The sequence below is a fragment of the Podarcis liolepis genome (assembly GCF_965112155.1).
Source record: "Podarcis liolepis genome assembly, chromosome: 7".
Classification (NCBI taxonomy): Eukaryota; Metazoa; Chordata; class Lepidosauria; order Squamata; family Lacertidae; genus Podarcis; species Podarcis liolepis.
Window position 1 is genome coordinate 19,206,595 of NC_139561.1, and position 12,418 is coordinate 19,219,012.

Sequence of the window (12,418 nt, forward strand, 5' to 3'; positions counted from 1 at the left end):
ACATTGCCAGTCACAATGCTGAACTAGATGGACCAACGGTGTAATGCAGCTTCCTATACAGGTAACTCACATCTTTCGCGAGGGTTTTAGCTTGTAATCTTCCTCTTCCAGGCTATACAAGCGGCCATCAGCCAGGCTTTTAAAACCCCGGAGGTCATCAGGATGTTTGCCAAAAAGCAGCCAGGGCAGCTGCGGACAAGATTGGCAGAGGTAAAGATGTTTTATCACCTTTTAAAAAAGTGTACATACGTGAAGTATGTTTAGAATCATTAATTCATTTCATTTATAAACCGCGTCCTGTGAGGCATCCCAATGTGATCTACATATTTTTTAAAACTTGCAAATCTTAAACAATGTTTTATACTGATTTTCAAAGATGAGAAGCTGGGAGTGTTAACAGCATTGCCTAGTCCTGGGCTGGGCAGACTAAATTATGAAAACTAATTTGGGGAGGGGGGATTATTGGTTGTTCCTGTTTCTGTTTTTATTATGTATTTTGTGTTTTCGTGTTGTGATTTTATCTTGTGAACCGCCCTGAGACCTACAGGTATAGGGCAGTCAGTAATCAAATGATAACGATAATGAGGAGGAGAAGAAGATGCTGATGATTTAGGCAGGCTGTAGAAGCTTTGATTTAATTGGGAGCTTTGCCCCATGCGGTGCCTGTGAACTGGTTCACACAATCACATGGAAATGTGTGATGGGAGAACTCTGCCCAAGGAGGGATGGGGAACCTGTAATCTGGACAGGTTGTTGCTGGACTACAACTCCCATCATCCCTGACTGTGAGCCATGCCAGATGGGGCTGATGGTGGGAGACGGCAGTCAATGTTTTCCGCAACTGACACTTAGTGAATGCCACAAATTTCTTTCTCATGGTACACAAATAATGGCTGTTAATTCCTAAGGGCTGTGTAAATCTTCATACATCAGATGCATAATTAGTGTCATCCACCCCCACTTCCCGGTTTTCTCTTCCCCTTTATAGATGGACAGAGATCTGATTGTTGGAAAGTTGGGACGGGACGTCTATACTCAGCAAAAAGTGGAAATTCTCACGGCTCTCAGGAAGCTTGGGGAGAAGGTACTAAATTTGCTTGGCATGTCCCTCATGGGGCTATAAATGGAATTGCGTGGATTACACACGATGTGTAGTACTAGTCTTATACCCTGCAGCAGAATCTGGATCCCTTAGAAACTGCACAGAATATTACAGAATTGGATGTTTTTTCACTATGCCTCAACACTATTTAAGGCTTTGTCTGGAGTGTTGAAGCTATGAAAGCTTGTTTGGAAATGTTTTCTTGTCTTGATTATGCCACTTTCATTTTAAATGTTTAAGTTACAGATAGGTAGCCGTGTTGGTCTGCCATAGTCAAAACAAAAAAATTCCTTCCAGTAGCACCTTAAAGACCAACTAAGTTAGTTCTTGGTATGAGCTTTCGTGTGCAAGCACACTTCTTCTGAAGAAGTGTGCTTGCACACGAAAGCTCATACCAAGAACTAACTTAGTTGGTCTTTAAGGTGCTACTGGAAGGAATTTTTTTGTTTTAAATGTTTAAGTCAGTGATGGCCAAACTTGGTCCTCCAGCTGTTTTGGGACTACAATTCCCATCATCCCTGACCACTGGCCCTGTTAGCTAGGGATGATGGGTGTTGTAGTCCCTAAACAGCTGGAGGGCCAAGTCTGGCCATCATTTGTTTAAGTGATATTAAAAGTTTCATGGCTGACTCATCCTTATTTCTTTCATTCTTTGTGTTTACAGCTGACTTCTGATGATGAGACTTTTCTTTCAACAAATGCAGGAGCTGCTCTCAGCCAGTTTGTGAGAGTTTCCAGTGATCTTGGTAAGTTAAAAAAAAAATCTCCCCATGCCTCTTTCCTTGTTCATCTGCGTCAAACTTCTCACAATCAGGAGAAAAGAAATGGTGTCTCATCCTTAGTTCATGACTACAGCTCATCTGCTTCCTCTTCATTAACAGGCATGGAGGTTGGATTCATTGCCATATAGCATGAACATGAGTGTAACTTAAATAGCATTTTTTCCAATCCAATGACAGACTGGTTTGACTTTATTCCAAATGATGCTTATCAGTCCCAGTTAAAACATACAACTTGATCCTGTAGATCAGCCTGGCAAAATCAGTCAATGAAAATAAGTAGTCCACATACCATATTGGCCCAAATATAAACTGCACTTTCCTCCCAAATTCCGACTGTGAAAAGTTAAAGTGCGGCTTAAATTTGCGACCTTACAAAAATTGGCTTTTACGATATCGCTGCTGAAACAGACGTATGGTAAAACGGAACAAAAAATGTTTTCTTGCAGATTTGCGAGCTTGAGACTGTTGTGCAATTAATTCTAATGTCATACATCGCTTTCCCTGTATTTTACAGTGCAGTGTTGTTGTTTTAATTTGCATTTACGGTGCTACGAACAGGTGTTAAACCCACTTGCAGGTCCTCTCTAGTACCCGTAGGATTTTCTTCTACATTTGACATTTACGGGTGTGAATGCCTGTGGAATTTTAAGGGAGCGGCTTATATTCGGGTGTTGTCTTTTTTTCTTCCCCCCCCCTTAAATTTTAAAGGTGTGGCTTATATTCGGGTGCGGCTTATATTTGGGCCAATATGGTAAATAGTTGCCTGCCATCTTACCTGCATATGACTTACTGGCAGTGTTGTACCGATAATTGCTTGGGAATTCTAAGAAACTCCCAAATCTGCAGTTTAGTGCAGTTTTGAGATCCATGGTTAAAATCAGCGGTTTTGAGATCAGTGGTTAACATCAGTGCAATCTGTCATTTAAATCAATGCAGTTCAGTCCACCATCGTTTCTTTTTGTTTTTGTTTTTATTAGTCTATTACATGTATAACAAACTCACAGAGTATTCTAAGAATCCAACAAGTGAGGGGAACAGTTGAGCATGGTCAGGTTTAAGATAAGGAGATAAAAGATATAAAAAAAAAATTAAAAGAAACATGTATAAGAGAAGCAATATGGGAGTACTGTATTCCAAGTTAAGAAAGGCTTAAAACAGTGGATCAAAAACTCAAATAATTGTAAGTGCATAATGTTCTATTCACATATTAAAAATATAAATACAGTGGTGCCTTGCAAGACGAAAAGAATCCGTTCTGTGATTCTCTTCGTCTAGCGGTTTTTTCGTCTTGCGAAGCAAGCCCATTGAAGGATTAGCGCTATTAGCGGCTTTTATTGGCTTATCTGCTGATCGGATCAGCTGATAAGCGGCTTAGCGGCTTAGAAAAAGGGGGGGGGGAGGAAAAAAACCAGCAGGAACTCGCAAGACATTTGTCTTGCAAAGCAAGCCCATAGGAAATTCGTTTTGCAAAGCACCTCCAAAACGGAAAACTCTTTCGTCTAGTGAGTTTTCTGTCTTGCGAGGCATTCGTCTTGCGGGGCACCACTGTAAATCTTACTATCAAATACCTCTGTGTGTGATTAGTATGGCTATATAAATTTATACTTGTAATTGTTAATCAATAATTATTTGTTGGAGGCTGGATGTTGCTGATGGAATAAAGACACGATTTTAAAACAGTCCCTCTTTTTCATTAACTGCAGGATCAGGCGATAAGGTCTTCGCGCTGGCAAGTTTTGAGGTAGAGAAATCAAAGCAGTGAAAGCAGGCTACGTTCAGCTGCATTGGATCTGGGTTTTTTTGTTTTTTTACCATGTTGTATTTGTGTGTTTCTTACAAACTTTTTTGTAATGCTCTTTATCTTAACGGCAAGCTAACCTACAATGAAGATCGTTTTTGAAGTGCCCTTTTTTGCGAGCTGGGCTGCATAAGTTCAGAGGCTAAAAACACTAAGTGGTACTTTTTAAAAACAAGGAAATGAAACCAACTAACTTAATTGTGTAACCTTTTGAATGTATGCATTGTGTATGTATTTCCCCCACTTTAAAATGTGCATTTCTCTAGTAAAATGTTTTTCTCTAATATTTTTGTTACATGTGATGGCAGAAAGCATCTCTCTTCAGCAGCTCTTGGTGCTTGATGGCTGTGTGAGTTCAGTTGTTTTGCTGGAATTGTGTGGGGGTTTTTTTAAGTGGGGTGGGGGAGAGAATGTAGCTCTAGTGTGGAATGCGACACAGTTTTGCTTGTCTCAAAACAAGCCGAGCGCCCTCCTGCCCTCCCGGTTTCTCTTGGGAAATGAATGGGCAGTATTGTGTCCTCCGTGTCTTGATTGGCAAACAATAGCAGCCCTCTTGGGAGCTTTCTGGGCCAATTAAACATTGTGGACCAGAATGGCAGGGAACGCAGTCAATAAGCCCTGTTTCTGGCCTCCTACGGTAGCCAGGCGTGCTATTGGCTACAATCTGCCATTCTTCCCTCATGTTTTGGAAGGCCGGCATGAAACTGCTTCCTTCCAAGTAGAAACAAACAGAGAGGAATCCTACTTTTTTTAGATGCTGCCTGTTCTGTTGCTGAATGAAGGTGGCGCTTGCTGTCTGTTGATCTTGTTAGCCCTGCAGGCTCCCTGTCATCTTCCAGGCCTGACTTAAGATGCCGGTTGATTGTGACTTATCGGCTTGAGCTAAAAGTTCCCTCATCCCTTTCCCTCGTCCCTTTGGGCTCCTTCTCAACAATTTTCACTTAGGAGTATGGGAAGTTGCCTTTTTCCAAGCCTATCAAGCTCAGTGTTGTTTACACTGACCAGCAGCTGGGCGCCAGGATTTCCGAGGGGTCATTCCCAATGCTGGCAATTAAACCTGTGCTGTTAGGTGCTCCACTATTGAGCAACAGACTTTTTTGTTCCTCTCCCACTCTTCCCTCAGTGTATATCTTCCCCGCCCATTTTATCCTTGCAACAATGACCCTGTTAGATAGGTCAGGCTCAGAAAGAGTAATTAGCTAGCCCGAGTAGGGTCTTGAATCTGGGTCTCCTTAGCCCTAGACAGAAACGCCACACTAGGTTTCTCACTGGATGGTGGGTAATTTGCCAAGTTGGTGTCTGTGGAGGGCATCCTCTTGCTAGGCCCATATTTAAGGAGTTGAGACATCCCTGAAAACTCCATCGGAAGAGGGCTTGTTAGGACTAAACCCCATAAACTGGTTGCAATATTTGTAGCTTTTCCCTAAATAAATGCCTCTTGGCGTGTGCAGTGTCTATAGTGATGCTTCTAACCAAGTCTTACTCAAATTAGCAGACATGGCTAAATTGTTAATTTTAATGGGTCTACTCAGAGTAGGACTTGGTTGGCTACAACTTAGTAACTATCCAACTGGGTTAGTTTTTTTGCGGGGGTGGGGGGGTGTTGGAGAGCATATCTTTCTGCCCTGCCATCTCCTCTATACAGTGGTACCTCGGGTTAAGTACTTAATTCGTTCCAGAGGTCCGTTCTTAACCTGAAACTGTTCTTAACCTGAAGCACCACTTTAGCTAATGGGGCCTCCTGCTGCTGCTGTGCCGCCAGAGCACGATTTCTGTTCTCATCCTGAAGCAAAGTTCTTAACTTGAAGCACTATTTCTGGGTTAGCGGAGTCTGAAGCGTACGTAACCCGAGGTACCACTGTACTGGTTTTTCACTTTTTTGCAGTTTGAAGCCATACACATTCTTTCTCTCTGTCATTTCCCCCTTCATTTTTGACCTTAGTTTGTTGTAGGACTCACCTATTCAGTCTTAACAGTTGAATTTACATGCAGAATGCCCTTTTCCTAATCACTACAGATCTTGTTCACTTAGAACCTCAGAAAGTGAGTGGATTTGAAAAACTGCTTTGATTTAATCCTGAATATGAAACTTCTTCCTTGTTTTTATCTCTTCTGCTTGTTAAAGAGCATATGTAAGCTTGCCTGGGGCCTGATTTTAATTTCTTTTTAAAAGAAAGTACTGAATATCACCCCTGCCAATCAATTCTCTTACCCTTGCCACAGCTCCCAGATGAACTCATTGTATAGTAACTTGAGAAACTGCTGCTCTCTCCCTCTCCCCTCCCCAGTTTAAAAAAGGAACGAGCACAATGCCTATATTCTATTTTCCTGGCTAGCAGGCATGCGTAGGTTGCCAAAAGGGTGCTGGCTGTAGCATACTGCAATGCTGCCAAAACATGACTCTCCCTTATTCAGCAGTTTTTGGGAATGCAGGAACATGAGGCTGGGAGGAGCAGCTCGCTGGTTTATTAGTGAACAATGGCCACAGTAGATCAGCCATAAAACAGGCAACTACCTTCCATGTTTTATAGATCAGTTATGATGGCACTTTTCCAAATAGGATTATGAGTTCTGAAACTGGGCAAGTAGAAAATGTCCCTCTGTAGTCTCTCCCACTGCCCGCAACAGTGCTTCTACAATACCAAGGCTGTTAAACCACCAGAATTAAGAGGTAAATCTTTTGCTGAACTCCACATTCACATTGCAGGAGCTAGTGGGATGTGTGTGTTTGAATGTCCCTCTTATACCTGTTCCCAATGCACACTCTTCCCTTTCTTTCTCTTTCAGCTGCAGAGGAATTGTATGTCAGAGAGAAGGCTAGGCTATAAACTCCCCACATCCCACTCTAGGAAATGACTGTTTTCTGTGGGCAGGGATTTGGGGTTGTGAAGTCAAACATCCAGTTTCCACCTGTAGCCTAAAGTGGGTTCAGTCTAGAAAAAGCTTGATCTGCAATGAGCAAAATTAGGTTGGGAATCTCCCCGTAGGTTGGTGTTCCTCAATTTCACTGTCCTCAACTCAAGACCATACTGTCCAAGCCTCCTCCAGTGTTGGACACACAGAAGTTTGAGGTCAGGTTTACTTTTGGATCTGGGACTGAATGCTCTAGTTCATTGGAGCTAGGGTTGCCATATTTCAAAAAGTAAAAACCAGGACACCCCAAAATTGTTGACTTTTTTTTTTTTAGGAAACCACTGAAATTGTTGAGCTTTTCTTTACAAAAACACAACCCCCCCCCCCCCATGATTTTTCAATTGACTTGCCTAACATCCAGGACAAAGCGCTGCCATTCGGAAATTCCCCCCAGATGTCAATTCTGCCTTTGAAATCCCAGTAATGTCCTGGAAAATCCAGATGTATGGCAGCCCTAATTGAAGTTGTTGGAAAACTTCCTTTAGTCATAGATTTGACAGATAAAAAACAAGTCACATATGAGGTTTTACGGTAGAGAACATGTTAGGGTTCCCTTTTCATCCTGGCAGGGCTCTTTTGCATTTAAAACTGCCCAGCAGGTAAGCAGTAAAGATACAATGGAATACAATGGAAAGCTCAATCAGCTGAATTTCTGCCTGTTATGTAGTCTGTTCAAGGAGCAAGAGCCCCATGGGAAACTTGGGGAGAAGCCATACCACCATACCTAGCATCCTGTTCCTAAGTGGGGTGGCTTATGTCCCACAGAAATATGGCAAAACCCTGGTTAGAGAAGAGAGCAGGTCTACCGGGAAGTGTGTATGCATTTGAACTTTGTGACTCTGAAAGCTTCCCGTGCAGCATTTCCTAGAGTTAGGCTGCTTTTGACTGCCCTGTTTGTGGTATTCACTGCCCTCTGTGGCTTGTGATTAGGCCTTGGCAGTTGGGAATAGCATCCTTTTAAATGTTTCTTCCCTTTTAAAACTGATGGCTAAATAACAGCTTGTGTGAAGTCACAGTGGTTACAGACCTTCTTTCCCTGAAATGCTGTAGCTGTCTCATTAGTGATGATTAGAGGGTTAGTTCCTTGCCTGCAGAAGGGAAGCTTTGCTGCTGTGCCATTGCAAATCCGTGCCTTGAGCCAAACCCAGCAGTCACACCGGCTTTAAACAGGCTTCTTCTTCTGATCTCTCTCCCTCACTCAGCTTAGAGATTTGCATTTACTTGTCTCTCTTTGCATATTGTTCATTTCGCTTTAATAAACCATCACTGAGAAATGTATTTTATCTTTATTGTCAATTTTATATTCCCCCACCCATCTTCTTTTTAAGGGCACAACCAGTGCCTTATAACAACTTTCCCCTTAAAATGCCAATGGTTTCAAATATGGCATTTCATTTGGAATACATTCTTTGAGAGGGTTGGATTTTCTTGTTAGGCATCCAATACTTGAGCTACTGTTGCTTGAAGCAGTTATAAAGCTCAAGGTGCCTTAGTGCTGCTGGCGTAAAATTGTAATCTCTTTTCAAAAACTTGCCTGCAAATTGGTAACTCTGAAAGTCCCTCTTCAGGTGTGGAAAGCAGAAGGAAAGTTACTTGGTGTGAGAACATGTACATCTCCATCCTCATCAGGATTGGCCATGTTGAACAAATTTATCAGGTGGGTGGCCCTACCCACCTGTCAATTACCTGACAGCAAAAGGACATCAGGTGCAAAGTGCTGCTAAAAATGATGCTGGCCCTCTTTGTTTTATACAGGACTTTTGATGGTTTGCATTGAAAGCCCTACTAAAATGAAGGGAAGGAAACTGTTCTAGCAGAGAATTATGATGCGTACCTCTTTCTGATTCAGGAAGGGGTTTGCATGGTACCCTGCCCCTGCTCATCAGCGGACAAGTGGGAGATTAAATTCTGATCTGTTCCCTAATGGGAACAGGTACACAGCCAATGCAGGATTTAACCCTGTCCTGCCTGCAGTCACATGATGATGTTGCGAGAGAGATCAGCTGATGAGCTAGAAGGCATGGTTTGAGGGAAATGGATGCATAGGCTCACTTGGACCCCCTGGCAGGCAAAGACTGGCCCAAGGGTTCGCCACCTCTGCACTGTAGCCTTGCTTTGCTTTCACAGTAGTCCTGTGTCATTGATTTTCTGCACTAAATGCTCTTTTTCTAAGTTATGCGACATTATGAAATACAAAATATATTCTTTTTGCCTCTTAATCTCTTCTCTTCTGGAGTGGGAACAAAATTTCCCAACTGCAAGAATACTTCATTAAAAGTAAAAATAGCTCATAATATGGGTAGTCCTCATAAAAAGAACGGTCATTTTGGAGTCCAAAAATGCAGGATGTAGTTTATTACATTGATTGCCCATAAAATTGTTTCTGGCGAAAAGTTAGAATGAGCGCTCTCCTAAGGGTGTGAAAAATCCTAGTAATGATGCAATGGCAAAGATTTCAATTTGACCAGGAGCACCATCTTAACATCAGAACTAATCTACCCCTGTGGTCATATGGAAAGTCTTGGTGTGTGGTGGCAGCTGGATTATGAAAGAATCCTAAATGAATTTCAAAGCAGATTATCATGGATGGCTAACGGCAAGAGATTGAAGCAGAGCGTCTTTGTCCAGTGTTAAGGCTGGCTGTGCAAAGCAGCAAATGGAGGAGCTAGGGCTTATGATACCTGATTTTCAGCTACGCCTAGGAAAAAAGATGCATAAAGCAAAGGGAACTGGAGGTGTCATGCAAAGCTCCAAACTATCAGCAGGAAACTATGGAAATGTATAGCACCATTTAATGCCTTTAAAAGTGGGGGGGTTTAAGGGGGGTCTTATCCCAAAGGGTCTTACATTGTATGATAAAACACACACACCAGTCACCCAATAGTACATCATTTACAAATAAAGTCATTAAGCTTCCTAACATCTGGATAAAATACAAGATTAGACACAGATAGTCAATGGATAAAAAACTGATAATTAAAACAAATAAGAACAAAAAACAAACGAGCTTCCTAATATAATTTGAGTTATGGGTTAAGATTAAATTATCATTTTTAAAAGATGTATATGGGAAAGCAAGCAGGTTTGAGAACTGTGTACGGCAGCCATTTAAACAAAGAAGATGTCACTTGCCATTCCTTCTGTACATCTCTAGGGGATCAGACCATATCAGACTAAGAACTGGGTCAGGAGCAACAGCAGCTTGCAAATAGCTTCTTGTCCTGTGCTCAATCTCCCCCATCCCCTGCCATTCCTGCTGAAATGCTTTCCCATTTGATTCACCCTTAATGTACCTGCATTTTTTCTTACTATCCATCACCTTGCCCTCTCCTAAAATTCTGGCCCTTGGAACAAGGCAATTCAAGTTCTGCAGCAAAGATAATTGACTTGCCCCTCCCAATCACCTGTCAACTGCAAGTCCCTGCTTTGCATTAGCTGGGTACCACCAGACTTTGCAGAAAGGCAATCAATAAATAGCAAATAAAATATTTCATGGGGGTTTGGGCACATATATAATAGTGGTCCTCAAGTATACTGAGGTGGAACTTTCCCCCCCTCTTGCTGCAGAGGGAAGAACTAGAAATTGCAGGGAAGTAGATTTTGTCCTGTCCTAAAGCAAGGGTGGGGAATCTGTGGCCCTCCAGCTTTAGTTGGATTTACAACTCCCATCATCCCTGACCATCAGCCATACTGGCTGGGACTGATGGGAGTTAGCATCCAATAACATCTGAGGGCCACAGATTATCCCCACCCTGCCCTGAGACATTTATACAATCAAGCAGCCAAATGGGGACAAAGCAGAACATATGGTGTGCTTTTAAAATTGCATTAAGCCTGTAATTCCTTCAAAAGCCATCTCGGTCAGATACAAAGGGTAAACAGATGCCTTAATTGCAGGTCTCCCACCTCACATGAGGACAGAATGTCTTTGGATATTTCTCTGCGCTTCACACACCATGCTAATTAATGTAACTCTAACGGAAGGATCCCAGAGTGATGTTTCCGTCTCCCCCCCCTCCCCCGCTTCAGCCTGAGCTGACGCACTCAGTTTTTCTTAAATAATTAATCATCATTACTGCCTGCTGCTTGCTGGGTACATGTTAGTGATCATCTCAGATCCCAGCATATTTACACCCTCCCAGTTCCTGTCTGCAGCTTGCTTTTGCTCTTTTCACTGGCTTTCATGTTAAGGTCTTCATTAACTGACAGGTTGTAGATTTCTGTGCCATTGTGCTTTGATGTCCTTTAAGTACTGAAGCACAGATTGGAAAGCATAGGCCTGTTTGTTGCTGCACCTTATTGGATACAGATACAACATAAGGAGAAATAAAGGAAACAGTAACAACACCTGGGCAGCCAGATCCTCTGGGGTTGGCCTTGCAGAAAGAATCTGGGGGAGGAGGATTTTCTACTGTCCAGCTAGGTAACCACTGCCCCGCTACTGATATTCCTTAAGCGAGAAATCCAGTTCCTAGCTCCTCATTATACAGCTATGACCTACTTGTTGATTTCCTCTCTGTGACCTCAAAGTGTGGAACTCTTCTCCAATAATAATATTAATAATAATTTACCACTCTGGGCGGCTTCCAACAAAATATTAAAATACAGAAATCCATCAAACATTAAAAGCTTCCCTAAACAGGGCTGCCTTCAGATGTCTTCTGAAAGTCTGATAGTTGTTGTTCTCTTTGACATCCGGTGGGAGGGCGTTCCACGGGGTGGGTGCCACTACCAAGAAGGCCCTCTGCCTGGTTCCCTGTAACTTGGCTTCTCACAGGGAGGGAACCACCAGAAGGCCCTTGGCACTGGACCTCAGTGTCTGGGTAGAATGATGCAACAGCCGCCTCATACAGAGTCAGTACTGTCAACACTGACTGGCAGTGGCTCTCCAGGATTTCAGAATGGGAATATTTTCCATCCCTAGCCAAAGCTGCAGGGATTAAAGCTGCATGCAGAGCATGTGCTCCAGCGCTGAGCTGCAGCCCCCTGCACTTGAGGCAGATGTGCATTATAGCCCAAAATATCTGGAGGGCACCAGAATAAAACATAAAAGGAGCCTTGCTGCTGCATCAGGCCAGTGGCCCTTGCCCAGCCAGTCCAACATCCTGTTCTCAATGTAGCCAACCAGGTGCCTGCCAGAAGGCGATGAACAGGACCAGAGCACAGCACTCCATTCAGTGCTTTACTGCTCCTATTCCCACCCCGAGACGTTCTAAGCCCCGCCTCCCGACGACGACCCCGCCCCAGGCTACTTTCACGCCTCCTTCTTGTAACTCCTCCCTTCCCCGACCCCCTTCCCCTTCGGCCACGCCCCGTCCTCCGGGCCACGCCCCTCCCCGAAACAATAGCCGCCTTCTCCTTCTCCAGCCGCAAGCTCCGCGTTGGCCACGCCCCCTTTTACCTCAGGTTGCCGTTGGAGGCGGCTGCCTGAGGCGACGCGGCTTGCCGCCTCTCAGCGGCCTCGGGCGCTGGGACGCGGCAAGCAGCGGCGACGGCGGCGGCGGGTCCCTCCCACCCGGAGTCGCCCAGGCGCCTCCTCCGCTCCCTCCCTCGGTCGCCGCCGCTGTGAGTCACGACGACGGAGGGAGGAGGAGGAGGAAGAAGAAGAGCAGAAGCAGCGGCGGCCGCTTATACACACACACACACCGTTCGGCATTTCTCTCCCCTCAGGCGCAGAAGGAGGCTCAGCCGCTCCAAGTGCTGAGAGGACGAGGGCACGATCCTGCCTCTGCTTCCCTCCTTGTCTACGCGGGAGGGCCACTCGAGGGCTCCTCCCAGACCCAGTAACAACAACAACATTATTATTATTACTAGTGCTGCTGA

The 12,418-nt window shown here is 44.0% G+C and overlaps 1 protein-coding gene across 4 annotated transcripts in view; it reads left to right on the forward strand.

Annotated features, from left to right (window-relative positions):
- LZIC (leucine zipper and CTNNBIP1 domain containing) overlaps window positions 1-12,418 on the forward strand; it is a 30,994-nt gene that overhangs the window by 4,295 nt on the left and 14,281 nt on the right. For 2 of the 4 annotated variants that reach the window (XM_083513311.1, XM_083513312.1), the window contains exons 4-6: window positions 112-210; window positions 989-1,084; window positions 1,767-3,042. In XM_083513311.1, the coding sequence (XP_083369437.1) occupies window positions 112-210; window positions 989-1,084; window positions 1,767-2,012 (441 nt within the window). In that variant the 3' untranslated portion in view covers window positions 2,013-3,042. Of the gene's footprint in view, window positions 1-111; window positions 211-988; window positions 1,085-1,766; window positions 3,043-3,587; window positions 7,872-12,418 lie in introns of those variants that run through there. The other 2 variants (XM_083513314.1, XM_083513313.1) reach the window with 2 other exon arrangements.